Genomic DNA, 27,591 nt, shown 5'->3' on the forward strand with positions numbered 1-27,591 from the left:
TCATTGTTAGATATACAACAGCAGCAGCGAAGCTAAAAACCAGACCCAAAACACATCATTAGGTTCCATCATCTTCCCAAGAGCAAGGTCAGGAATCCACGAGGCTGACAGAATTAAGGAAAAGGTCTAGAGCTGTAACCCAAGACTTCCTCCACTGCTTTGGAGAAGAAAACAGTCTCTGGCAAGGTATTTAGGATCTTCTTATGGGCAAGAGAAAGCAGCATCCAGCCTCTGCAGAAACAGCCAGCAAAGCTGAGAGTGCTTCACGGGCCGAGCAGGACACGTCCGCCCTCGCAGGGGCATGGAGGCCATTTGGACAGCTAAAAGCCAAACCAGGTTTACTGCAAACCCTCCAGTACAGCCCTTTTCCATGGGATGAGGATGAGACTGATGGTCTGGGAGAAGCTCTTCCCAGGGCAGGATGTTCTCTGGAATGAGCCTGTTCTCAATGAAAGCACAATCTCCTCAAGCAAAGCTCAGGTGAGCTTCTCCGGGGATGCTGGTAGGGATCCAGCCGATGTGCAGGTGCAGCAGATCACATTTTAAAATTCATCTTTTTTGGCTTGGGTAGGCATATTCTTAAATCTCTCCAATCCCATCGGCATCACCAGGGCAGTCCAGTCCTTTCTAATACGGAAAATACCAAGGCAGCAGCCTCGCCCGACCCCTAAACAAGAACAAGAACAGTACCCTAGAGCACCGGGGCACTGCTCAGCTGCGATGTCAGCTGTGTCTAGAAGCACAGCTACCTGCTCCTCCACCCCTCCAAGAGCTGGGATTCACCCTTCTGCCCCCGCTAACCCAGACCGAACCCCCCAAAAGACAGGGCAGCCCCAAAGCCAAGCACAGCTCTGGGACAGGTCAGGCTGGGACTGCGATGCCCACCCACCAGCCCCCCAAACCCCTGGCAGGGGCACGGGGACAGGAGCGAGTTTCCAGGTGTTTTTTCCTCCCCCAAAGCTCCTCTCCGCTTCCTCCCACAACGCTGAAGGGGCTGGGGCATCGTTGAAGCTAATCCGCAGCGAGCTCGCAGACACACAAGCAGCGAGAGGTGTGCCGGAAAATAGCTCCAGGCCTGTGCTGGGGACGCGAGGGATGCCGGGACAAGCAGCGGGGGTGTCTCTGCCACGCCATCGCTGGCTGCTCACTTTGGCCCTACCCCCTCCCAGCTGCCCACAGTCCCCCTGAGGTGCCCGTGTCCCAGTCAGACCAGCCACCACCAGGCTCCTACCAACCCCACAGGCACCGGGGTGATGCTAACAGCACGCGATGGGCAGGAGACATTTCTAGCACAGGTCTCCAGGAGGATACTCCTGCCGGAGCCCTCCTCCATCCTCCCCTGGGTTGGAGCTGCAAAACCGAGAAGCTAAGCATGGCCAGAGAAAGGGGCAGCTATCCTCATCCTGGGGACACCCTGTTCCACAGGGATCTTGACCCAAATATGCAAGGAAACCCCCTGCCCACTCACCTGTACGTCCTCCCTCGCACCCTCGGGTGCTGCCCTCCATAGTAACCTCCCCGCTGGGCCAGCCCTCCCCAGGGGGCTTGGAAGCGGCTCCGGTAGCCCCCGCGGTCGGTGGTGCTGATGCCCGGCATGTTGGTCCTCTTGGGCAGCACCTGGAAGGCAGGGGGTGGCTCAGCCGGCGCTGGGGATCGGCACAGCCCCATGCACATGGGAGGGATGGATAGACCATCCCGGGGCCTCATCCAGCTCTTACCTTAATGACACGGCCTCTGAACATGCTCTCGTCCAGCTCCACCGCAGCCTTCACGGAGCTCTTCTCTTCAAACTCAATGTAGGCATACCTGCGAGGGGACGGGGTGAGCAGAGCTCCAGGGACACCCCGCTGCTCCCAAAGGCTGGGGAGCACAGGGCAGCACCCTCAGCACCCCAACCCCAGCTCCCACGCACAGCACTGACCCTTTGGGGTGCCCCGAGAACTTGTCACAAAGGATGGTCACTCGGTTGATCTGCCCACAGCTGTTGAAGTGAGACTCCAGCTCTTCTGCCGTGCCCCCGTAATCCACCTGCAACGACAGCCCCAGCCCCCTCCAGCACCACCATCCAGCTTCCTCCGGCTCGTAGGTCTGCATTCGCACACCATCACGGAGGGCAAAGGGCCCGGCTGACCCTGCTCATGCCTTGCCACCACAACCTCATCATCTCCTGAGGTTCAGAAGATACTTCCAGCTGAAATGCTCTGGTCTGGAAACCCAAATCCAAGAGAGAGGCCCCCCCTTTGAGGGAACAAGCAATGCTGCACGACCTGCAGCTTCCAGCGGGATATTTTGGGGAGCTGACACATGCAACAGATTATCTGCAAGTGGTTGAGGATCACGGGCAGGTGCTCAGTCAAATTCCCAGTCTGGGCTGGGCAGAGGCATTTGGGATGGGACCAGCCAGCCTTCGATAGGGGGTGCACAGGCCCCTGTGCTGGGGATCTCAAACATACATCCAGCTGGGCAAGGAGCAGCGAGGTGGGCTCTGCTCCAGGGTCTCCTACTTACATTGCCCACGTAGATGGATCGCTGGTCAACCTCCTTCTTCTCCTCGGTTGTCTTTGGGAAGAGAGCTGCAGAGACAAGGGGTCGTGCTGGACGGAGTCGCAGGAGCCCTCTGGCAGAGGGACGTCTGTCCATGCGGGTCTGCTCCCAGCTGCCACCGAGCTGCCACACTGCAAAGCTCCCTGGGTCCCCGGTCACATCCAGGGGCACACCCAAATCCCCACACTGCTGCCACCACCTCCTCCATCCCCTTTGTCCCCTCTCTCTTCACACAAATTCAGCGTGAAGCACCAACAGCTAAACTCAATTACTTAACTGAATTGAATTTAATTCAATGATTTACTGCATCTTGTCCTGCAAAGGTAGGAGTTGGATATAACCTCAGCACCATGCCACGCCTGGGACTGCATCCCTCACCCACCCTTTGTGCCCAGTCTCAGGCTGCCAGGAGAGACAGACAGCGCAGCGTGCTCTGGCTCTGATCACCGCCCTGTGCCCCAGAGGTGTCCCTAGGGGCGGCGGACAACAGCAGCAGCACCCAGGGACAGCCCATACCTGCCTCTGAGCTCATGATGAGGCGGTTTTCGGCTTCCAGCTGTAATTCCTTCAGCCTCTCATCCTCCTTCTCCATCTCTCGCACTTTGGCTTTGATGGCCTCCAGCTCCTGCAACCCAAACCAAGACTCACATGAGCAGCACACAGAGCAGGGACACCCCCGCGCCGCTCCCCACCCTGGGCTGGGACGTTGCAGCGCTACACAGCACGCACCTCCACCAGCAGTGCCCTCCCAGGCTGGGGACAAGGGTGAGCTGGGTGCTGGGGACAACGGCCTGTCCCACCAAAGGGGAGTTCAGCTCCCAGCTTCCATGGGGAGAAAAAAAACCCAGGGAAATACTTCCTTTCCTGTGCTTGCTTGTGAAGCAGCGTGTGCTGCAGCAGAGAGGCCCCAGCAACACCAGAGCTGCCAGAGGGAACTGGAGATTTAAGCTGGTGACAAACAGGAGCCATTGACTCTTGCCCAGCCAGCCAGCCATCTCAGCAGTGAAAGCTAAGCAGCAGGAGAGTGACAACTCAATTTCCAGCTTCTCAGCTCAGGGATTTTAACAACAGAAGCCCAAGACTATTCTTAATTTTTGGAAGTGCTTGAAGAGAGGCGTAGAGAGTTTTCCATTTCCTTAGAGAAAGAGAGAAAACTGATTCCACATTCAGCCAGGCACTCACTGGGTCCGGCACATCCAGCTCCTCCACACTGTCCCCCTCCAGGTGGCTCACATCTGAGTCATCAACTGCAGCCTTCCGCAGAGCTGCCATCTCTGCCACGTCCCAAGATGCCTCCACCGCTGCCAGGGATGATGGGTCCTGCCACCAGATCCCTGAAGTGTCCAGGAAGAGAGGACTGGGCAGGAACAGGGGCAAAAAGCCATTTAATAAACAAACTGCCATTTAACACAGAACCTAAAGCAGAACGTCAGCCAGGCAAAGGCTTTAAGGGTGCTTCCAGCAGGATGAATAGGTGCCACCAAAGCAGTTAGTCTGCTCTTGGTGCTGCAGGCAGGCTTGCAGCAGGCCCCCAGAACTGCAGGACTGAGGGGCTACTGAAGGTCTCTGCCTCATACTGAGCCCCTTCCCAGCTCAGAGGGGACCTGGAAGCAGCTTCCCTTGGGTGAAAATAAACTAGGCACAAGCATTACAGCCTGCTGGCAGGGAAAGGGAAGAGGAGGCAGGACCTGCCCCACCAGCAGGGCTGCTGCCTGCACAGAGGGAGCGGCAGGGAGCCCTTCCTCACCCAAGCAAAAGCAAACCCACACCCTTTCAGCCCCAGGGCTTTTGGTTTGCGCCCTCTGAGGGACAAACTCTCCCACCTCGGGGCGGGAAGGGGACACCCCTCCAGCCCCGGGAGCCTCGGTGCCTGTCACCGAGCCGGGCCCCGTCCCAGTCGCCCGTCCCGGACCCACCTCGCCCGGCCCCGGAACATGCTGCGCTGAACTGCGCGGTGCCGGCGGGAACCAGCGGCGCGCCGCCACGTGCCGATCTCCAGCCGCCACGTGCCTCCCTGTCCCGCCGGCGCGCCACTTTCACACGTCAATGGCCAATCAGGGTAGGGCGCGCCGCCAGGCCCCGCCCCGTGCCGGCAGGGCGGGGGAGGCGGCCCTGCCCAGCCGTGCCCCTGGGACCGCGGGTTCGAGCCCCGGGGGTGGCAGTGGACACGCGTGGCCGGGCGGAGACACAGTTCCCCTGTGTCTGGGGACTCCCCCCCCCCGACCCTCCTTGGCCACCGACCCCGCTGGTGGTGCTGGGGACCGCAGCCAGCTCTCAGCAACCGTCTCTAGCACAGGGGGAGCAGTGGGGCACCCTGCAGCACCTGCAGCAGGGGGGGGAGATCCCTTTGGGTTCCCTGGGGACAACCCTGAATGCCCCCCAGCATGGACACCCCTCCTCAGAGCCGGATGCAGGGCAGCAAAAGACCCCAGGGCTATAATGAAGCCCCCTAGGGTGGGGGGCACGGGGTGCAGGGTGCTGCTGGGAGAGGGGAGCGAGGGCACCCAGCACAAGCTCAGGCGACGGAGCCTCCAGTTGATATTAAATTGTCTTTATTACACAGATACAGAGTTAAGAACAGACATAACCTGAATCATAAAGTTTACATCTTTCACAGGTCAAACATACAGTACACTTAGAGAAAGCGGGAAACAGCAAGGGGGGGGGACAGCATGCCGAAGGAAAGTCCTACCACGTCATCTCTCTGGACTGGCCCCCAAAACCCACGCCATGGGGCAGGGCAGGCTGCGCCCTGCCAACCCAGCCCTGGTGGGGGGCTCTGGTTTCCAGCCCCCCGGGGACCGCTGTGCCCCGGCGTCCCCATCCCCAGGGCTGGCAGGGTAACATGGGCAGGGCTCAGCCCCACACGGGACCGGGGAACTGGTGCTGCCCACGCAGCCGTGAGTGAGGGGGGATGGCGGCATGACACCTCCCTCCTGGGGCCGTGTCATTTGGTGGCATCAGAGGAGCCCTCGGGGCTGCCACCGCGGCAAGGACACCCCAGCGCAGTGCCTAGGACCTAGGAACAAGTTGACATCCTATCCCTGACCTCAAACCCACCAGGATCCAGGAGGGCATCCCAAGGAGAAGGGGGGGCCCCAGCACGCCCCAGAGAAGGAGGGTGAGGAGAAGCTGTGGGAGGGCTGGGGGGACTCTGGCAGTGATGGAGCAAAGCCTGGGCAGGTGTGGGACCCCCACTCCAGGGTGCCCAGCCTCGCCGGGACACGGCACTTTGGTTTCAGCTGGGATTTCGGGTTGGAAACATGAGGAAGGAGCTGGAGAGACCCAGCACCCAGCGCCCTGGGCTGTGCCTCCTCGCGGGGACCGGGACCTCAGGCAGGCTGTCCCCATGCCACCAACACCGCCCCCCAGCCCCAGCCGTGATGGTGGGGACGAAACCCGAGGAGGGGAGATGTGGGCACTGGGGTGTCCCTACCCCCTGGCCACGCTGCACTGGCACCGCACAACTCATCCATCTGCCACCTCCCACAAAGCCACCAAAGGACACAGCTTGGGCACGGCTCAGGGCACGTGTCCCCTGGTCCCCCACACTCCTCAACATCATTTTGGAGCAAAACCCCACAAACGCCTGCCGCTCCGGCCAGCGCCTTCCCGGCCAGCGCCTTCCCGGCCACCACGGCCCCCTCCGTGCCCGCATCACTCCGGCCCCGCGACCGCACCGCCGCTGCCGTCCTCCCTGCATCACTAATTTTTTTGGGAAATATTACACTTTAAAGCTGTCGTTCTGGTTTGGACATCTGCTAGCGCCGCGCCGCCCATCCCCTCCCTCCCTTGGCTTTTGGTTTCAATGCAAGGTTCTGTAGGGTATTTTTGTTATTATTTAAGAAAAAAAAAAAGAAAACAATAATTAAAAAAAAAAAAAACAAAAAAACCCAACAAAAAAACCCACAAAAAACAAAACAGAAGGGAGTGGAAACGAGAGCAGACTCCATAGTAATGCTCTCATCCACAGTTTCCCGGCGAGGCGGAGGTAGAGAGGCAGAGCCCCCGGTGCGGAGCGGGGCTGGGGGCACGTGGGGACACGCGGGGACACACGCGGTGGGAAGGACAGGGACGGGACAGACACCCGGGAGAGCAGGCGGCCCTGCAGCAGGTGCATCTGCAATACTCTTATATATTACCTCTTCTCGGGAAACGTAAGAAAAATAGACAATATTACATATGTCACACCATAAATAAAGTGAACAGTCACTCGAGGGGCACCCGGCAAAGCTCCCGGCCACGGGGTGCACAGAAATCCACCTGGGGGGATGCACTGAGGTTTTGGGGTGCACAGAACCCCCCTGGGGGGGATGCACCAAAGCCTTGGGGTGCACAGAAACCCCCCGGAGGGATGCACCGAGGTCTCGGGGTGCACAGAAACCCCCCAGGGGGGATGCACTGAGGTCTCGGGGTGCACAAAACCCCCCTGGGGGGATGCACCAAAGCCTCGGGGTGCACGGAAACCCCCCCTCCAGGGGACGCGCCGAGGCCTCGGGGTGCACAAAGCCGCAGCAGGGCTCGGCGCTGGTGGCACGGGGCTGGTAACGTCACCTCGGAGGCGCCCCATGCGCCAAGCTCTGCTGCGGCACGGCACGGCACGGCACGGCACGGCACGGCCGTCGCAGGAGGCAGCCATGAAGGCAGCACCGGCCCCTGGGTGACTGGCAACACAACTGACCCGGCCCCAAACCTTTCCCTCCTCTTCCTCCCCTACAGAAAACACACAGGATGGTTTTTGCAAATGCGGAAAAACTACAGCTCCTATCGAGCACACGACTTCTGCTCGCCTCCGGCCAGCCTCGCTGCCCCACGCCACAGCCTCCAGCGGGTTCTCATCATCTTTTATTTGGCAAATGTCTCTTATTATTATCACTATCATCATCATCGTCATCGTCATCATTATTATTATTATTATTATTATTTTTTTGGACCTCTGCAAACACTATTTACATTCACATTAGCGTACAGCACTCCTGCCCCGCGCGGGGCTTCCCTCCTCGGAGCCGGGGGACTTTCCGTATTGCACTCCCGTCCTCTGCGCTTTGTACAACGATGCGAGAAATACAAAATAATCAACATTGTCCTTGGCTGCCTCCTCGGCCAGGAAGGAGGTGGCGCTCGCTTTCCTTTTGCCTTTTCCCTCTTAAAAAATCCTTGCAACATAAATCCGACACGGGGTGTGGGAGCAGCCCGGCAGCGAGGGGCTGGGGGGGAGGGGTCCGGCCGCAGGTGGCCCCCGACGGCTTCAGAAAGGGAGAAAACCAAAATCTGTCTTTTAATCTCTTTTTTTTTTTTTTTTTTTTTTTTAAAATTCTCTTTCTCCAGGTTGGCGGCGGGCAGAGGTAGAGATGTGCCGGCTCTGGCTGCGCCCACCCGGCGGTTCTCAGCCACCATCTCCCCCTCCCATGCCTTGGGGGCTTGTTTGTTTTTTTTAAAAAAAAAACACCTTTTTTTTTTTTTGCTTTATTTTAATAGAAACTCTTTAAAGCCCCGGGGGCATGTCCGTCCATCCTTGCGGGGAGGGGAAGGAAGCAACAACAGAACGAAACGAACTTTGGCAGTGGAGAGACGTTTGGATCTTCCTTGGTTTTGGATTTCCTTTGGAGCAGAGGTGAGTCTGGTCTGTTCTTGGCTAGCTAGCAAGGTAGTTACAGGTGAGCGTCCGTCACACGGCTTGACTTGGCGTCGTCTGGTTTTTGGATTTTTCTTTTTTTTTTTTCTTTTTTTTTTTCCTTTTTTACAATTTCTTACTTAAAGCCAAAGAGTCCGACGTTTTCTTTTTTATTTTCTTTATTTTTTTTTTTTACAAAAAAAAAAAGGAGAAAAAAAAAAAAAAGAGGAAGAGAGAGACGAAGAAAAGAAGTTTCTTTCCTCCTGCAAGCGAGCCCCTCGGCAGCGCCGATGCGGGCCGGGGCCGGGCCGGCCTCTTCCCACGTCAGTGCGTGGCGAGGCTGCAGCCAAATCCCTCATCCGGAAAGAAGAAAAGGGAAAAAAAAAAAAAACCAAACAACCCCAAAAAAACCCAACAACAAAAAAAGGAACCATAATCCCCCAAGCGATAGAAAACCAACCAAAAAAAAAATAGCCAAAACAAAGGCCAAAGAGAGAACAGAGAAGACCGGTATTTGCCTTAACTCCACTTAAAGCCCAGTTTGAGGATCCGTGAGGATTATTTGTGAGAGCTAGAGAGGTCGTTTCGGAGGTCACACGAGTCAGGTAGCTGAGGAAATTGCATCGAGTGCAGTCCGTGTCTTTTGGAGAGCGGTGGTAGCAGCGGCGGCGGCGGCGGCGGCAGCAGTTCCGAGGGCGGCTCAGCGGGACGCGCTCTCCAGCGGGGCCGGGGTGGCCGGCGTGCCAGCGCGGGAAACGGCCGCCGAGCCCGTCTCGCTGGGGCTGCTGGCGATGGTGGCCACCCCGTCGGGCTGGCACGGGCCCGGTGGCAGCCCCACACCGGCGGCGGGGGCGGCGGGGGCCGGCAGCCCTTGCAGAGTCTGCCCGCAGACGTGGTGGTGCTTCTCCCAATCCTTGTGCTGGCAGAAGGAGCCGCAGTAGCGGGCGGTGTTGCAGCCGCTGCAGGTCTCGCTCGCTTTGCGCCCGCAGTTCCAGCAGCTCTGCGGGGATGCAAAGCCAAACCTCAGCCCTGGATCGTGCACCTCCATCCCAGATCATGCGCCACCATCCTGGACCATGCAGTCCACCATCCCAGACTGCGCAGCCGCATCCCGGACCATATATCCTCATCCCAGACCGTGCACATCATCCCGGACCATGCGCCTGCATCCCAGTTCATGCACATCATCCTGGATGATGCGTTCCCATCCTGGACTGTGCACTCCATCTCAGACCATGCACCCTGTCCTGGACCACGGACCCCCATCCCAGAACTTGTATATCGTCTTGGACCATACATCCCCATCCTGGACCATGCATCTGCCTCCTGGACCGTGCGCATCATCCCAGACCATGCACCTGCATCCCAGACCACGCGCATCATCCCAGACCGCTCATCCCCATCCTGGACCATGTACTCCATCCTGGACCATGCACTCCATCCTGGACCATGCACCTCCATCCCAGACTGTGCTCCCCCATCCTGGACTGGGCATCCCATCCTGGATCATGCACCCCCCCCATCCAGCTCAGTGCAAGAAATCCCCTCTTCCCACCCCGTGGTGCTGCCGCAGTACCCAGTCTCACACGCACAGACGCTGCAAACTTGATTGCAAAAGGAGCAGGTCCCAAACGCCTGTGTCTGCCACCAACCCCGTCCCTTCTGGCTGGCCCCCACTGGCCCCCACCTCGCTCGAGTCCTCCTGCTGATTGATGACGGTCAGGGCGTCCTCCGAAGCCTGGCGCTTGGCCTCGGCCAGGGCTCGCTCCATCTTGGCTCGCTCCGTCGTGATCAGCTCATGGGCTTTCCGCTCGGCGTCTGACACGGCCTTCTGCAGCTCGGACATGGCCTGGCGCTTCACCTCGTTCACAGCTTCTTCTGGAAGGAAAGCGGCTGAGGATCCCCCTCTGCAGCAGCTCCCTGGGACGGCTGCGAGCACCCACCCCGCGCTGCAAACCCACCCTGACCCCCTCCAGCCCCGCCGGCAGCCCGACGCAGCACAGGGAGGGGATGTGGCAGAGACCCTGCCAGCTCAACACACCGATGGGTGCCGGTGCCCACCCCACACTCACCAGCCTTCCTCCAGATCTCCTCCGGCATGTACCCGGAGAGGGGCCGTGGTGCAAACTCCCGGTGAGCGTCTGCGAAGGAGATGGAGTGACTCCGTTAGGAGATGCCGTCCCCTTCGAAACCCCCCGCCGGCAGCACCGGACCCCCCGGGGGAACGGCACATGCACCCTGGAGAGGGGCGCAGCCCCCCACCCCCCGTATGCACCCCGCAGCCCCGGGGGTCAATACCTAACTGGGGCGCCTCGGAGGCGGAGGAGCTGTTGTGGGGGCGGGCGGAGGGGGGGCTGCCTTTCTTCATGTCCTCGGCGTCGCTGTAGCGCCGGATCCAGTGGTTGAGCTCCTCGCGGTCAGCCTCCTGGCACCGCCGCAGCACCGTCAGCGACCGGCGCGTCTTCTCCACCATGTCCATGATGCAGTTCAGCAGCTGGGGGCAGGGGGGGGCAACGTCAGGTTCGGGGGGGGAGCTCTGCCATAAACAGCTGGGGGACTGTGGTGCCTGATGCTGCGGGGGGATTTGGGCTGTGCCGGGGCCGGGGTGATGCTCCGGCTGTGGGGGGCAGAGGATGCTCGGGAGAAAAGCCCTGGGGGGGACACGGTGGGGATGGAGGGCAAAGTGTGTGGGGGGGCAAAGCACACACGCCAGCCCCATGGGACTGCCGGGGGGGGCAATACATACGTTGTTGAGGTGTTTCCACTCCTCCGCCCACTCCCGGTCGGTGAGCCGGTGGTCGATCACCTCCTCCTGCCGTGCCCCATGCACCGCTGCAAGGCAAGAGCAGGGCAGGCGTCAGCCCCCCGCAGCACCCCTTTCCCTGGGGGGGTGCTCCCCAGCCCCCTGCCCCATCACCCCCCCAGTGCACGGGGATGCCGCCACTCACCGGCGGGCCGCTGGCGCTCGCGGAGCTCCCGGGGGTCGGGGTGGCGGTAGGCATCGCGGTAGTGATGCGCCATGGCCATGTCCTCCAGGCGGTAGTGCTGGGGCAAGGTGGGGGCGGCGGGGGGGTGCCCCAGCCCGTTGGGGGGGTGGCTGAGCCCGTTGCTGGGGCTGTAGCGCTGCGCCGGGCTCATGGTGCACGGCCGCTTGCTGAGGTGCTCGGGGTGCAGAGGGTCTCGGTCCAAACCGTTCTCTTTGGTCCTGGGTGGAGGAGTGGAGGTCGGTCCCCACCGGGCATCGGCGCCCACCCCCCCAGGGAGGGGTGGCAGGGATGTGTCGCCGAAAAAACACCCCCGTGCCCCTCCGCCGGCTCTCACCTGTCTGGCGTCCTCCTCTTGCCGCTCTCGCCCACCTCCAGGAGCAGCTCGGAGGAGTCGATGGGAGAGGAGGCGTTGGCGTCCAGCAGCAGCTGCTCGTGCTGGGCCAGGTACTGGGCCGGGGTCTGCTTGGCCATGCGGGCGCAGTGCAGCAGCTCCCGCTGCAGCAGCGGCAGGTTGGCCTGCGAGGGGGGGCGAGAGTCCAGTCCACAGCCCCACAGACCGCCACCCCCCCCCCAACCTGGCACCCACCTGCTGAGAGCCCCCTGCAGAGCCTGGCCACCCGAGCATCCCCCCCCCCCACCCCAGTACAGCCCAGCTTTGCCCCCAGCCCACCATGGGCAGGAGGTGTGGGGCAGGCAGCAGCCTTCCCTTTGGGGTCCTGCTCACCTTCCCCCGGGGGACATCCCCGTGACCCCACTCACTGCAGCGTGCCTGAGCCAGCTGGGCTGCCGGGGGGGACACACACATGGCACCCCGCAGGGTCTGGCCACATGCTGCCACACGCACGGCTTCGACTGAGCCCCCAGCATCCTGGCAGGGGTTGCAGAGCGTCATCCCCCAGCCAGGTTGGCCACCTCCACCACGCTGTCCCCGCAGCTCTCACCCTGGGGACCTGAGCCCCCAGCCCACCCGGCACCTTTGGGGCACAGGGACTGGCTGTGAACTCCCCACCCACCCACCATGTCCCCCCCGGGCACCGTGGCCCCAAGGAGCGCAGGGAGCAGCAAGAATTAAGCAGCAGAGACCCCTTTCTGCCCGGGCGCTCTGGCTGCCAGCTCTGGTTTTCTCTTTAGGCAGCTGATCCACAGCCAAATTCCCATCTGTCGGACACGTTAGCGCCCGAGCCGGAGATGCGTGCTGCGGCGAGCGGGGCCGGACCCTCCCCTTCCCCAGCCGGGGTGGGGGGGGGGGAAACAACCCCACAAAAACAAGCAAGCCCCCGAGTCTGGGAAGCACGCCGAGCCCGGCTGGTTGCAGTTAGGATAATGAGAAACATCTGGAGCCCACGGTGGGAACAGCTGGGAGCAGGGTGCCAGGGCGGCCGGCGGGGCCGCCGCGCGCTTGGCAACGGGACAGCGGGGATGGCTCCCAGCCCGTCCCCGAGCCACGGAGCCACCAGCGCCCGCCGGGACCCCGTGAGCCTGGCGGCCGGGGATGCATCGTCCCCCTGCTCCCACGGTGCCCTGCAAACCCGGGCAGGAGGGTGAGGGGGCTCTGCTCCCCGCTCCCCCGGCTCATCCCTGCCGCATTTCGGCTCCTGCCGTCCCCTGCCAGGAGCAAACCGCTCCGGCAGCTTTGCAGGCAGATTCCTGCGGCGAGCGCAGAGCTCTGCTCTGGGGGGCTGGGGAGGCAGAGGTGGAAAAGGGGCTTTGTTTTGTTTTTTTTTTTTGCACTTTTTTGTTTTTCCTCTGCGAACGAGGGGCAGGCGACGCCGGGCTTGAACATCTGCCGGCAGCGCCAGTGCTGCCAGGCATGCCAGCGGTCGGCGAATCCCTCCGGAACGGGGTGACGGTGCAGAGTCAGCGCAAAATTAAAAGGCAAATAAAAAAAAAAGGGGATTTTTTTTTTTAATGAATTGCAAATGGTTACCAGCTGGGCCAAACCCCTCGCTTTATTGCAAACAGCCCCGGCCTCGTGTGACTCCACACGTGCAAGGAGCTGGACGTCCAGGGCGGCAGGGGGCACGGGCAGCCCTGCAGGCAGCTGCCAGCCCCGACCCCAAAGCCACCCCCCGAATCCCCTTTTTCCGGCGATGCCAATGCTAACCCCGACATCCCTGCATTGCCCGGGCTGGGGAACCCACCTTGAGGAAGGGGATGACGAAGGGTCGCAGCGGGAAGTTGGTGGCCTCCTGGAGCTTGGCGTGAAACTCCTCGATGGTGAGCGTGGAGTTCTGCGGGGACAGCCCGGGCTCAGCGCCATCGGCCGTGGCCCCCCACCCTCCCCTGCACCCCCCGGGGAGATGCTTTGCTATTTCTCCCCCATTTCTGCTCCTCCGCCGGCTCTCTCGCGCTCAAGGGAAAACCGTGCTTGAGGGAAAACCATACTTGAGGGAAAACCATGCTCAAGGCTTTGCTGGCAATTCCAGAAATGGGGACCCCCCTCTGCACCTTGCCCGCCCACCGTGCTGTGCAGATCACGGGAGATGCCAGAAAAAAAATAATCCAGGATTTAGGCCAACCCATCACCAACAGGACCCTCTTTTTCTTCCCCTATTTAGCACCATCTCCACCCCAAAAGGAAAACACAGGATCCCCGCCAGGGCATCACCCCACCAGCCCCGGGACTGACCCTGCACCCGTCAGACGTACCACGAGCCCCAGGACGAGGGTGCGCACCCGCTCCCCGATCTCGGGGGAGATGTCGTTGCCGAACTGCTGCAGCGTGGTGAGGAAGCGCTTGAGCTTGGAGAGCTGGCGGGCGCCGCAGGCCGGCGGGAGCTGGTGGGTGGAGAGGGAGGCGGAGGAGGAGGTGGCCGGCCCGTTGCTGAACCCGTTGGGGGTGGATGGGGCCCCATTGATGGCGGTGGGTGAGTGGCTGCTCCCGTTCATCACTGCGAGGAGAGAGGGAATGGGAGGTCAGAGCGGGTGGCTGTGCCCTGGCACCGCGGGGACAAGGGTGGGCTGGGGGGACCGGAGCATCCTGCTGGGTTCTGTGGGGCTGACATCCCGCCCAGGAGGTTTTGGGATGCTGCTGCATCCCTGGGTTTGCATCCTGGATCGGTCCCTGGCACTGCAGGAGGCAGGTGCGGGCTGCGGGGAGGGATGGGATGCAGGGCATGCCCCAGCGCAGCGAGGGCCTGATCCTGCTCCTCAACATTCAAGGCAGCCAGGAGAAGGGGCTCCATCCTGCCCCTCTGGGAGCTGCTCAGCACCCGCCCAGGAGAAGCCAGGAGCCATTTCCCACCAAGCCCAGCCTGGCTTGCAGCACGCCGGCGCCTCTGGCCCTGCTGCCCAGGCTGGAAGGACCGGAGCTGAGCGGAGCACCCCATGCCAGGGGACTTGGTGGTGGTGGGGATACACCTGAGGGTGCCAGCCTGCGGTGTGGCGAGCCCCTCGCTCCTGTGCCAGCCCTCTGCACAGACCGCGCGAGCGCAGGGACCTTTCCGCAGCCGGCGTGGGTGACGGCACGCCTGGCCCCATCTCCTGACCGCGCGCCGCTCCACGGCACCCGGGCATGCACCGCACCGCTCCCCGCCGAGCGCCGGGCACCCGGCTCCTGGGATCGCACTAACCTTGCGCTGCCTGCGCCGCCCTGCCTGCCCTGCCTGCCGCGACGGGCTCCCGCTCCCTCTACGGCCGGGCAGTATCAGCCGCCCGCTAAAGAGGTGCCGAAAATAACCCGGTGGCCACAACTGCTTTTATTCCCATGACAGGTGCGTTACTAAGTTAGACGCCGCACATGTCCCTCGGCCGGGCTGGGGACGGGGTTCGCATCCCCGTGACCCGCTGGGGCAGGGAGAGGGGCTGGCACGGGGGAGCGCAGCCTGCCCGAGCCCCCCACCACGGCACCGTGCCCGCCGCGGGACCCTGCGCCTCCCGGGGGGGGCTGCGGCTGCAGCTCGGGTCTCTCATGAGAGCGGATGCTTCATTTTACTTACAAAGACAGACCATCGACCATTTCAAGCAACCATGAAAACGGCCGCGAGGCAGAAACGTCGGAGGGCCAGCGTCTCGATCTGCAAGCAAAATAAAACACGCTATGATGAGAGAGCAGAGGGGGCAGCTCTCGGCCGGGGGTCCCTGCAGGCAACGCTCACTGATGGCGGGCACGGCAGGGGCACGCGTGCCGTGGGCGAAGCCGCCCGGACCGAGGGATGGAGCCGGGTCCCTGCATCCCGACGCAGACGGAGGGAGGGTTCAAGGGATGCTCGGCTGCCTAACACGGTCGCTGCGTTTCGGGACCACCCCCGCACAGCGCCAGCACAGGGGGTGGTTTGCCGCATTTCCCCCAAGACCAAAAACAACCGAAACACTCTTGCACTGTGGGCTGAGACACGGCGGAGACGCTGCCTGCACCCCTGGCCCCGCGTCCTGCACCGAGCCGAACCCAGCGTGCCACATCTGCCGCGGGGCTCGGATTAAAAAGCAAAACCCCTCAGAGCACAGCCGAGCACAAGCCGATTTCTAATTAGAGAGCATCTGGCCGGGAGGGCAGCAGGGCCATGGCGGCGAGCAGTGGCTTGGGGGGGTTGTTTTGGGGGTGTTTTCTTCCCCGCTAGGGTTTCTAAGCAAGAAGCAGCTACAAGCAAACCTCTGTGCACACACACGTCTTGGTGGAGCTGGAGCAACCGCTCACTATGGCCACCGCTGCTCCTTCCCCGGGGGGACCAGCCTCAGCCCCTGCCCGCCCCGATCCTGTCCTGCGTGTCCCTTGTCCAGCTGTGTGCCGGGACGGTGACAGCGACACAGGGAGACCGATCCCTGCTGCAAGCTCTGCAGGCATGCCACAAGCCCACACACCACTGGTGCCACCAGTGCGTCGGGGCTCCCCCAGTTCAACGATGCTACAGAGACTCAGGACTCGGACCTCAAGTGCCTCCTGAGTCCCTCGATGCCACCACACTGTGTGGGCAGGGCAAGGACATCCCTGCCACCATAGCTGGCTGTGACCCTGCCCTGCCACTGCCGGCTGCCACACGCAGACGGGCAGGCAGGTCCCTACGCGCCCGGGACCCCCGACGGAGCCAGCTCCAACCATGGGGACTCCCCCAGCCTGCAGCATCCTCCAGCGCCCAGGGCCACATGCTGCTCCGTGCCCCCATTTGGCGACCTTGTGGCAGGAGACCAGGACGTCCCCATCCTCAAGCACCTCGCAGGGCACTGCTGGCGATGGGCAGTGCCACAGTGCTCCCCGCGGACACACGCGTGACCTGGGGCTCAGGGCGTGCAGCCCAAAGCCCTTCTCCAGTGTAAGGATGGGCAATGCCACCCCACCATGTGGCCAGTGCCGCGCAAGGGGCTGAGGACGCCGCCGATCGAGGATGCAGCGTGTGACCCGGAGGCGAAGGGAGGCGGGCAGCTTCCCTGCCTGGCATCCCGTCCCCGTCCCCGCCAGCAGCCTGGTACTCACTGGTGTTTGGTGTGAAGGAGGGATGGCGCGTGGCTCCCTGCGTGACGGCCGGCGGCGGCGGAGGCATGCTGGGCGGCGTGGACCTGGGCTGTGTCTTCACGTCGGCCGGCGAGTCGGGCATGGTGGCAGCCCGCGTCTCCGCGTTATCTGCGGAGAAAGGACACGGGGCGGTGAGCGGGGTGTGTGCCGGGCAGCGCCACGCTTCCCCTCCTAATGGGCATCAGGACAGGGGCAGAGGGGACCCTTGGGGACCTTGGGGTGGCCTGGGCATCTCCACTGCCTGGTGTGGGACAGCAGCAACCCTCGGCCCGGGCAGAGCTCGGGCAGCGGGGATGGTGCCTGGTGTCCTGTACGCCCGCAGGACGGCGGGGATGGTGCAGCTGCACAACGGTGGGGACGGTGCCCTGTGCCCGGCGTGGATGCAGGGTGGTGGGGACGGTTCTGTCCCACACACGGCACAGCCCAGCCCAGCACACGAACAGCGTGTGTGTCCCTGCAAAGCCATCGCTGTCACGTCCTGGCACCCTCCTGCCAGAGATTACCTGCCCACATCTCGGGAATCCCCGGCTGCCCGCTAACCCCTCGCCATCCCCAGCAGCTCTGTGCAAGGCTGCCATAATCCCAGACAGGGCTTATGCACAGGCTATAAATCGTGGGCTCGTTACGGCCAGTGCTCGGTGGCCGCAGTGATGGCAGGACCCGCGCACTCACTGGTGGCTGTCCTCCCACAGGGAGCCCTGCGACGTGCCGGATCCTGCAAACCAGGCAGCGCGGGACTCCCTGCCATCGCCGCGCTGGGCTCCCCCCCGTCATCACTGCCTCCGTCCCACTGCCCTGCGCTTGCAACCCCAAATAACACCCGGCAGCGGCATCCCCGGGGGAAGCGTGCCAGCACCGTCCCCTCTGCACAGCGGTGGCGGGGCCCCGGTGCAAGGTTTCGGCCCCGCGGCTGCCGCGCCGGGCGGTGATGGGTGGCTGCAAGTGTGGGCAGCTGCGGTGGTCCGTCAGCACGCCCGAGCCCGCGCCGCCGCCGCCGGCCCCAGCCAAAGAAGGAAGCGGCCGCCACGGCCGCCCCCCGGCCCCGGGGTCCCTGCTGGCCCCGGCACGCTCCCCGCCAGGCACGGCTGATAAACACTAATCTAATATGCATGCTTAATCCGCTGCAACTGTCGTGAGATTAATTGAACCCTGCAAGAGCACATTGTCCGGGCTAAATAAAACCAGGGCCTCATCCCGAGCAAGATGCTATCAGGGCTTGTGCTGCAGCCGATGCTGCGTGCAGAGGACCAGGAGATGGGAGAGTCAGCAGCAAGGGCCAACCTCCCGGGCGGTCATCGCTGTGGTCCCACAGCATCCTCCCAGATGGCTCCGGCACCATGGGAACATCCCCACGCCAGGGACCGAGCCTCCCAGGTGCATGGAATCCTGCAGACGCCTGGATGTGCATGCTCCGGTTTCCCTTTCCTCACCCCCTTCTCCCACTCCAGCCTCAGGAGAAACCCCAAGACCACGCAGCATCCCTCCCCGTAAAACAACAGTTTGTTTACAGGGCCTGCCAAAATAAACGGGACATCCTGAAGAACACCTTTCATTTTCCTTTTCATGGACATGCCCACCTCTGGGTAAGGCTTCTCCAGCCTTCCAGACTTTCCCCATCGATCAGCGGAGCAGGATCCAGCCCCGGTGGCAGAGGACGATCTGCCAGCGTGCACAGAGCGTGTCCCAGGCTCAGGCTCAGCATCCCCCGGGCATCGCCCGCTGCCCAGCTCAGCAAAGCACGACGTGCATCCCCTCTGCCTGCCGGCTCCTGCCCGCAGCAGGCAGGGCCAGCACCTTCCCATGACGTGGGGCTCTACATGGGCCACCCCCTTGCCCTTCTCGCCCTCTCCGAGCCCGGGGCGTGGGCTGCGGGGCGCAGCGTAGCGAGGCATGGCAGCGTGCTCTTCATGTCTGCAACGCTGCAACCGCCCACGTGCTCGGCCCGAGGCCCCGGCTCTCCACGCAACAGCCGCTGGGCATGGGGACGAGCCGCAGCAGCGTGGGGACAGGGTGGCAGCTCACCCGGGTAAGTGCACCTGCACCGGCTGCCTGCACGGTCCCAGCACAGAGGGGCTGCACCGGCGGGTTCGGCTCTGCCATCACTTGCACGGAGGGAGGAGGCTGCGAGATGTTCACCCTGGTCTGCATCCCCATTCCTGCCTGCATCCCCATTCCTGCCTGCATCCCCGTTCCTGCCTGCATCCCCAGCACCATCCCTGCCTGCATCCCCGTTCCTGCCTGCATCCCTGGCACCATCCCTGCCTGCATCCCCGTTCCTGCCTGCATCCCCGTTCCTGCCTGCATCCCCGTTCCTGCCTGCATCCCCAGCACCATCCCTGCCTGCATCCCTGTTCCTGCCTGCATCCCTGGCACCATCCCTGCCTGCATCCCAGTTCCTTTCTGCATCCCCGGCACCATCCCTGCCTGCATCCCTGTTCCTGTCTGCATCCCTGGCACCATCCCTGCCTGCATTCCCAGCACCGTCCCGTCTTGCCTCCCCGTCCCCGCCTGCATCCCTGGCACACACCATCCCTTTCTGCATCCCCATCCCTGTCCCCCTCGCTGTCCTGACTCCGCGCGCATGCCCACGCTGAGGGGAAAACATGGATACGCTCCTTCTGGCACCGACGCGGCTTTTCCACAACTTCCCATCAGGAGGAAAGTTTCCACGAAGCTGAGCAAACACCCAGGGAAATGGGGCCTGGCCGTGTTTTTTCTTGTCTTTTCCTTTTTTTTTTCTCTAAGCCATAAATTTTCCCCAAGGTGTTTGCAACCCAAAAACCACCGCGCGGGCACGAGGACAAGGGACGGCCCTGAACCCGATGGGATTTCTCAGTGCCCGAGCCCAGAAATGTCCAAAACAAACAGAGCCCGGGATGCCCGCAGGATCCAGCCGCGGCCGTGGCACCAACCCAGGATGGGATGAGCTCCGTGGCGGGCGAAGGGGGCTTTGGGGGGCACAGTGCAGCCTCCCGGCAGCTCCTCCAAAAAATAACTCCCCAACACGACTCAAACTCCGCTGGAATTTTTTTTTTCCCCCCTTTCTTTTTCTTTTTTCTTTCTTTGGGTTAATTTGTCCCAGCCGCTCGGGGCTGTGTCTGTTTTCCTCCATCTGGTTTCCATTAGGCCTGTGCAGCCCAGATGAATAAGTAATAATATAAAAATAAAAGGATTAGTATTTTCTCCTTGGCTGGCGGGAGCAGGCGTCCCCCGCCCTGCCTCCCGGGGCCAGCGGATGCCGGACCCCCCCCACACCCCTGCGCGACCCCAAGCCCCCCATTTGTCACACCGGAGGGTTTAACCTACAACGCGCTGGCCTGGGCACAGTCCCCGCTGGGGTGACACACCAGCGCGGCCGCTACCGGGTGACGAAGCCCCGCTTGGCCCCAGCTTGCCCACGGCACCCAGCCCCGCGCCGCCCCAGCAGCACCGCAGGGGTTGGGGTTTGTGACCCCGCTGGGCACCGGCGACCCCTGAATTGCTCACCCTGGCTTGTGCGTGGGTCTTCCCCGGTGGAAGATGTGATAAAACCTGTTAGCCGGTCCCCCTGCCTCCCACCGGAGCTAGGGCAGGGGGTCTGCTCGTCTGGGTGCTCCCCGTGGGGCAGTGCTGGGTGCCGGGAAGCGCCCATGCATGGCACCGTGCGGCTGCGCACACCGGCAGGCACCAATGCATGGCACCCTGCAGCTGCGCACGCCAGCAGGCACCAATGCATGGCACCCTGCAGCCTGGTACCTGGCAGACGGGGCCCCAGCAGCCGGCCCAGCCCAGGGTCCGTTGCTTCCCACGGTCCCGGGGAGCCCGTCCCCGCCGCCGCAGGCTCTGCCCCAGCCTGGGGTACCCGTCCTCCCCGGGGCAGCGAGCGGCCCCTGCTCTCTGCAGCCTTGGGCAGGACCAGGGAGCAGCCGGGGATGGAGACAGGGATGGGCCAGCCCCGCGGTGAGCCCGATGACTGCAGAGCACCCAGGGACCGCTGTCCTCTCCAGGGGCAGGGATGGAGCGGGGAGGGAGCTGCCCTGCCTGCGGTCATTGGAAAGTTCCGGCTTTCCCACAGCCCTCCCCTCCCAGGCTGGGCGAAGCTTCCCGAGAGAGGAAGGGGTTAAAAGGGAATTAAAAGACCAGCATCCTTCATGCTCTCCAAATGGCCACAAATGAAATCCAGATGCTGGAGGCGACGTCTCCCGAAGCCAGGCTGCCTCCGAAACAAAGGCGAGCATTCCTGCTCCTCAGCTGCCGCTGCCGTGGGGGCCAAGAACAACTCCCCAGTAAGATGGCGAGGGACCGAGCCGTCCCAGCTGGAGCATGTTAGGGAAGTTCACAGTGCCGGCGGCCAGGCAGCACCGACAGCCACGTGCACGAGCCCGGCAGAGCTGGTGGGAGCTGCAGGCCACCATCATCTCCCTCCTCCCCTGTGCCCAACCTGATCCCCTCCCCAGGGACGCGGAGACGATGGGGGTAGGTGACAGCAGGCAGCTTGGAGGTGGCTCATCCCCAGTTGCACGCAGAGGGAGAGAGAGCAGGACAGCGGCTGTGGGATGTTGGAGGGATGCGGCAGGGATGCTGCTCGCTCCCAGCAGTTATCCCACTGCCAACATGCCCTGTGTGCACATTTTGGGGGGCCAGGCTAGCAGGGAGCAATCCAAAATGAGCACAAATGAAGCCTTTGAAAGAGAAAGCCAATTAATTAAACCCTCTGCACAAGGTGTAAATGAACCGGGCTTCAGCCGGCTCCACGCCTGGGGAGGCAATGGCGGGGTCGCTGGTGCGGGGAGCTCTCGCCGCAGGTAACGGCCGCCACGAGGACAACGGGACACTGATGTGCCCGGTGGTGCCAAGGGAGCGCTGGCAGTGTGTCCCAGCCCTGCCAGGCACTCGGGCCCTGCCTGCACTCCTGCCTGCAGGCAGGGATCCTCCCAAGGATGCTCATGCCCTGGGTGGCACGAGTCTTGCCCTGCCCTGCTCCTCCAGCCGGGGGCATGGCGGCAGCCTGGCCCAGCGTGGGTGACCATGCCACGCCAACCAGCCCACAGATTCGGGCATTGTCCCTGTGGTTTAGTTTGGCTGCCCAGCTGAGTGGGACCTGCTGTCCTTGCACCGCCGCGGCAGCCCTTTACACCGGTTGGCAAGCCAGCCTCTGCCCCTGCCATCCTCAACTTGCCCCTGGGTGTCCTGCGATGGGTCACACGCCACTGGCCCGGGCTGTGACGCTCCCCACCCACCCGATGCCGGGAGCAAAGCGGGTTTCGCCACGCTCAGGTACATCCCCATGTGCTTTGCTTTCCCCGCAGACCCTTCACGCGAGCAGCCCCGGGTCGCGCTGCCCACACCAGTGGTCCCAGCATCCCGTGAACGCCCGGCGCCGCCAGGGGATGCGCCAGGGGAGCTTGGCAGCTGCCAGCAGGGACCCCAATGCCTGGTCCCCTTCCACCTCCCCCACGCGGTGACAGCATGGCTCCACGTGGGACATCCGCACCCGGGGCCAAGCTCCCACACGTGCCCCGAGCCCAACAAACCCCATTTCTCCAGCCACGACCAGTCACCCAGGGACCCAAATCCGCCTCCTCGGCCCCGCGCAGGCAATGCCAGGCAGCTCCCGCTCCCCCCCGAGCCGCCGTGGCCAGGGAGGAGGGACACGGGTTTGATTTTCCTCAAACCAACAACACAAAAAAAAGCCAAAAAAAAAAAAAAAAAAAAAAGGCGCCCTCTCTGTTTTACAAGCCTTCATTTGCTATTGTTTATGTAAACAGGTAAATTGTTTCGTATCTCAATTAAAAACATCTGCCACATAAATGAATACCAATTAACTCATCCTGTTTTTAATTACTCTGTTAATTACACACAGGCAGCAAAAAGGATGGCAGGGGAATAGGGAAAGCATGCTTACAACCCCCCCTTCCCACCTTGCTCTTGGCAAGGATCCGAAATGTGCCCAGATAATGATGGATTAAGGTGGCTGGTGAAAACCGTGGCTCGTGGCCAGCTCCGGCGTGGCGGCTCCCTCCCGGCCCGGCCGGGTGCTGCCGGGGTGCCTCGTGGGGGTATTTCCCAGCACCCTCCCGAGAGGCACCGCGCCGCCCTGTTTCGGAAACCCCAGGGCCCCGCGGGACGCGCCAACGCCGCCTGCGTCATCCCCTGTGCCGGTGGCGGCCACCGCACAACCCGGCTGGCTTTCCCAGTGCTGGCCCCGCGTTTGCTCTCAAAATGTGTCCCGGGGGAGAGAAACCTCGGGATGCCGAAGCAGGCGGGAAGGGCGGGAGGATGGAGGAGGCTTCGGGCGGGCAGCATCCGCGGGGACCAAACACACCCTCGAGGCCCGTGCTGCCCTGGGGAGCCCTCCTGCCACCGAGGGGCTACTCCTCGGCGTGGGCACAGCGGCACGGGGTGGATGCCATCCTCAAGTCGGGCCAGCGGGCATTGTCGAGGGACCCCGGGCGCTGTCAGCCGCCTCGGGCTCGCAGCCCCTCGCCCCCCCCCCCCTACGGCTGCGGGAAGCTTTCCAAGCGAGCAGATGGGGCAGGGGAGCAGCGGCAGCGAGGAGGAGAGCAGAAAAGGCTATTTTCTCACGCTACATATTTTACAAGTCGAACATTTTGTGCATTTCAGCCTCGCCTGTAAAAGCAGCTCAGGCTCAGCCCCGGGACTTGACGTCGGAGCCTGTGAGTCAACAGCGGCTGGTGGCAACGTGGCTGGCCAGCGCAGAGAGGGGCCAGGCGGTGGGGTCCCCCCCTGCGGAGAGTGAGGCTGGGGGGTTCCCATGACCCACTGGATCCGGGGAAGCAGCAGGATGGCCAAAAAACCCCCTCCGAGCCCTCCAGTCGGGGCGCAGCATCTGCAGCAGATGCTGCCTGCATCTGACCCATCCTGCCAGCAGCTCCAGGGCGGGGGGGGGGAGAAGGGCACACACACGCCCTCCCTGCTCCCCAGCTGCCTTATGCTCCTGGAAATTAAATATACTGGCTAAACACGGCGAGTAAACAGAGCGCCGTGGCCAGCCCAGCACACCTGGAGGCACGTGGTGGCATGGGGCTGGGGCTGACCCCACCAGCGGCACCGTCCGGAGCTGCCCCCCACCCGGGAAAAACCCACGTCTTGGCTGCAAACCACCTCCCCGGTGCAAGGGCTGCGGGTGCATCACCACGGCAGGGCGAACCGAGCCACCAACACGTTGCCGAAGGGGCACCCCAAAACCAGCCCGATGCCCCAGCTGCAGAGCCGGATGCTCTTTGAGGGCAGGGAGGGGTTCAGGCTAAAACACCCCAATTTGCAATTTTTGCAGCCGCCCAGCCACGTGCAGAGGGATGCTCGTGCCCAGCAGTGGCCTTGACGGCTGGAGCGGGGACAAGCGGCACAAGCAGCCAGGGCACTTGGGGCATTTTGGAGGCAGAGAGTGGCTGGGGAAGGGAAAACATCCCCTTCCACACGCCAGCGCCAGCAGGGAGCTCCATGCAAGGTCCCTGCAGCGTGGGAACGCCGAGGCGCCGACGGCTCCCCAGGGACCCCGGGCTGGATCATGCCCTGCAGACGCCAGGACGGTAAGGGCTCCAAGGGGGTGCCGAATCCAGCCGTGCATCCCCACCGCCGCTGCATTACTGACTCTTTGTCTATTTTTGAACCGCAGGCTCCATTTCAAGGCGATTTTGCCCATGTGAGATTGAATCAAACAACACAGGAAAAAATATTAATGAGAAATTTTCAAAATAAACAGGAAATCCCTTGGATGCTTTCTGGAAACATTGGTCAGCATCTTCCGAAGGAAAGCTGCTTGTCAAGGTGGGGTTGCCCCTGGGGAGCCTGAGCACACTGGGAGGGACAGCCGAAAACAAGCTTCAGGAAATCTAAAAATAAACCCCGAACCGGACAATGGCACTAACGCCAACGGCACCCAGACAGGGGGGTTCTCCTCCGTGCCACAGGCCTGGTCTCGCCCTGCGCTGGCCATCATGAAGCTCGCAAGGATTGGTCCCAGCTTGGGGACCCCCCGCTGTCCCCATCCTGGCGGGGCAGCTAAATCCAGCTCCCGCCCGCGGTCCGGCTTGGAAAGCACAGCCCAGGGCTGTAGCATCCGACCCGCAACCCCTCAACCCCAGCAGCAGCGTTTAAGCCCGAGCTCAGCAGGGCAACCCACGGGTGTCCCCGCTCCCTCCCAGGTCCCAGGCAGCCCCGTTTGCAGGATCAGGCCCTGATCTGCCCAAAACCTTGTGCACACCGTGACTGTGCTGGTCTGGATGGGGGGCAGAAGCAGCATCGGTGCTGGTGGTGGTGGGGTCAGCTCCCTGCCCCCCTGCTAGCACTCAAGCACACCTCACCGGCAGCCCTGCACTCCTTGGTTGGCTCGCCGGCAATTAACCTCCATTAACAGACGTAGTAACGGACATTTACGGGGTGCCTCTCCTCCCTGAGCATCCCGCGGCACCCCGCGCCCCTTCCCCGGGTGGCTGTGGGCAGGGAGCTAAACTGCCTCTAGACCGCACCGGGGATTTAAGCCGACTGCTGGCAGCGAGCGGAGCCGAGATCCCACTTCCACAGCAAAGCTGGACATCGCGCAGCCCGGATCCTGCACGGCGTTTCCCACACCTGAAAACGACCGTGGCTCGGAAGGAGGAATCAGGGGAAGGGACACAGGGGACGTTGGCAGAGACTCGCCAGCCCCCAGCCCCACGTCCCCTGTGGGACCTGCCAGAGCCCCCTCCTCGGCACGCTGGCCTCGGGCAGCCCACCCCGGCTGTGCCCACGGGGCTGCCCCTGAGCCCAGCAGTGCCGAGCGTGCCGCAGCGACGGGGAGAACCTGGGGGGCTGCTCGACCCTCCCAAACCGAAGCACCACCAAGCACCGGAGTATTTTTCCACCCTGCAGCCTGGAAGCCCGCGGCGTACGGGGCAAATCCTGCACCCACAAGAGGCCACGCTGTTCCCCTGCCTGAACCTGGCACCCCTCCCCGTGCTGGCACCCAGTGCCACGGGAGAACAGCCTCTCCCCCCGCCAGGCTTCTTGGCTTTTCCTCCCTACAAGCCAACATCTGCAGCCACACTTTTTTTCAAACAAAACACGCCCGACATCTGTCCGTCCCCGGGTAAAACCTTACCTGCCAGCGCAGACACTGACCGGGCCTGCCGGGAGGCAGCCAGCAGGGAAAAATCCCTTTGCACAGCCAAGTTCATCTCTGCTTTCCTCCCCAACCACAGCAAAAGCAACGCTCAAAACTTCTCCCTGCATGGAAAGGCTCTGCGCGGGGACCTGCTTTATCCTCCGGGGACCCAAGCGCCCGCCCTGGGTGGCAGCTCGGCCCCACGGGGCTCCTCACCCGAGGACCGCGGGCGCCGGGGCTGTCAGCATCCTCCCTGGCTGCTGCTCTGCATTTGCCGTGGGGTTTTGGGATGGCTCCCCCACGTCTCCGTGCCCCGTACCATAGCAGAGCTCACCCCACCGCGCTGCCGAGCAGACGGACGTTTGCAGAGTGTCTTCAAGTCACTTGACAAAGGAGCGGAGAATTAATATTCCTTTTAATTAAAGGCAGAAAAATCTCTTTGTTCCTGAACAGAGAGAAAACAACAGAGGGAAGAGCTCAAAAGCTCTTTCTAAGCTAGAGACAAGACCATCGCTTAGATTCAAAGACACTGTCAACGTGCACGTGACCTCAAATTAAAAAAACAAAATGAAACCCAGCGGCGGCGGCGGCAGCAGCTCCTCTCCGAAAACGAAGGAAAGTTGCAAAGTTTTTCTTGGCTAATAGGGGGGGAAAAAAAAAAATCCAACAAAAGGTGTGTTTAACCAGAGAAACGCTCTGCAGTATCCGAAGGCACCATCCAGCGGCGAGGGGGAGTGACAGGGAGAGCCGGCCAGGCCCTGGCCCACATCACGGAGGAGCGCGGAGCCGAGCCCGCTCCACCGCTACGCCGACAGCATCCCCTTATCAAAGCCAGGCCACCGCCGAAGGAGCTGGATCATGATTAATGGCTGCGAGGTTCAGAAGCGGGGCAGCGCTGAGGCAGAGAGCTGGAGGCTCCCCGAGCCAGCCTTCCTTCCCAAGTCCGCATCCAACACCACTGTCCCCCAGCACACACGAGGACACAGCGCGTGTCCCCAGCACGGACCTGTGTCCTTGCATGTAAACACAGAATTATGCTGGTGTAGCTGGAACTTCCCAAAGCAGCCCTGGGTTTGCTGGAACTTCCCAAACCAGCCCTGGGTTTCCTCCCACAAACTCTCCCGAGTGGATCAGCTCCTCCTCGCCATGAAACGCGGCTCCATCTCTACATCGGCGGCGGCCGGAGCGGGATGTGGAGCCGGCGGGTTGGCGCTCCGAGGAGGGGGGATGCAGGGATGGGATGAAAACGACTTCTCCCGCAGGGCAGAAGTCGGGAGCCACGACGCGGGAGGGTTTGTTGGGGTGGGGGGGACACGACAATCTCGCGTGGGTTCCCGGGGATGCTGGGCGGCCCCGCGCTGCCCCGGCTCTCGGAAAGCAGCTGCCGGGTGCGGGGCGGGGAGCGCAGGCAAAACCCCGGCCCCGCCGCGGCAGGGAGAGGGGTCCGCATCCCGCCGCCCCTGCGTGAGCGCCGTGCGTGGCAGCGGGGCCCACGGTCGCGGCAGATCGCTCCTGCCCCGCACGGACGGCGGCTCCGGTGCCCGCTCGCCCCGGCTGCCCCCCCGCTCGCCCTGCCCCGCTCCGCCGCCGCGCGTCCCGGGGGCCGCCGAGCACGGGGTCGGAGAGACCGCGGCGGCGGGGACCGCGCTGGCTCGGGCACCGGGAACATCCCCGTCCCCGGCGCACCGGCAGCTTCCCGAGCACCGGGAGCATCCCCCGGGCACCGGGAGCCTCCCCCTCTCCTGCGCACCGGGAGCATCCCCCGGGTACCGGGAGCCTCCTCGACTCCTGCGCACCGGGAGCATCTCCCGGGCACCGGGAGCCTCCTCGACTCCTGCGCACCGGGAGCATCCCCCGGGCACCGGCAGCTTCCGACTCCCCTGCGCACCGGGAGCATCCCCCGGGCACCGGG

General features: G+C 62.9%; 2 protein-coding genes across 7 annotated transcripts in view; both read right to left on the bottom strand.

Annotated features, from left to right (window-relative positions):
* Window positions 1-389: 389 nt before the first annotated feature.
* PABPN1L (PABPN1 like, cytoplasmic) lies at window positions 390-4,480 on the bottom strand. The gene is made up of 8 exons (XM_063332966.1): window positions 4,461-4,480; window positions 3,727-3,901; window positions 3,061-3,169; window positions 2,509-2,573; window positions 1,922-2,028; window positions 1,719-1,806; window positions 1,469-1,617; window positions 390-667 (listed from the first exon to the last, which is right to left on the bottom strand). Exons 1-8 carry the CDS (start codon window positions 4,478-4,480, stop codon window positions 628-630), a joined length of 753 nt encoding a protein of 250 aa, XP_063189036.1. The 3' UTR covers window positions 390-627.
* A 619-nt stretch (window positions 4,481-5,099) lies between these two features.
* The window catches only part of CBFA2T3 (CBFA2/RUNX1 partner transcriptional co-repressor 3), a 31,811-nt gene continuing 9,319 nt past the window's right edge, over window positions 5,100-27,591 (bottom strand). For 3 of the 6 annotated variants that reach the window (XM_063334844.1, XM_063334840.1, XM_063334845.1), the window contains exons 2-12: window positions 16,556-16,702; window positions 15,084-15,161; window positions 13,795-14,036; window positions 13,287-13,376; window positions 11,480-11,661; window positions 11,107-11,363; window positions 10,905-10,990; window positions 10,457-10,652; window positions 10,231-10,299; window positions 9,846-10,036; window positions 5,100-9,158 (exon numbers count right to left, since the gene is read on the bottom strand). In XM_063334844.1, coding sequence (XP_063190914.1) covers window positions 8,859-9,158; window positions 9,846-10,036; window positions 10,231-10,299; window positions 10,457-10,652; window positions 10,905-10,990; window positions 11,107-11,363; window positions 11,480-11,661; window positions 13,287-13,376; window positions 13,795-14,036; window positions 15,084-15,161; window positions 16,556-16,702 — 1,838 coding nt within the window. In that variant the 3' untranslated portion in view covers window positions 5,100-8,858. Of the gene's footprint in view, window positions 9,159-9,845; window positions 10,037-10,230; window positions 10,300-10,456; window positions 10,653-10,904; window positions 10,991-11,106; window positions 11,364-11,479; window positions 11,662-13,286; window positions 13,377-13,794; window positions 14,037-15,083; window positions 15,162-16,555; window positions 16,703-25,676; window positions 27,435-27,591 lie in introns of those variants that run through there. The other 3 variants (XM_063334843.1, XM_063334841.1, XM_063334842.1) reach the window with 3 other exon arrangements.

This window comes from Chroicocephalus ridibundus, chromosome 4 (assembly GCF_963924245.1).
Source record: "Chroicocephalus ridibundus chromosome 4, bChrRid1.1, whole genome shotgun sequence".
Taxonomy (NCBI): Eukaryota; Metazoa; Chordata; class Aves; order Charadriiformes; family Laridae; genus Chroicocephalus; species Chroicocephalus ridibundus.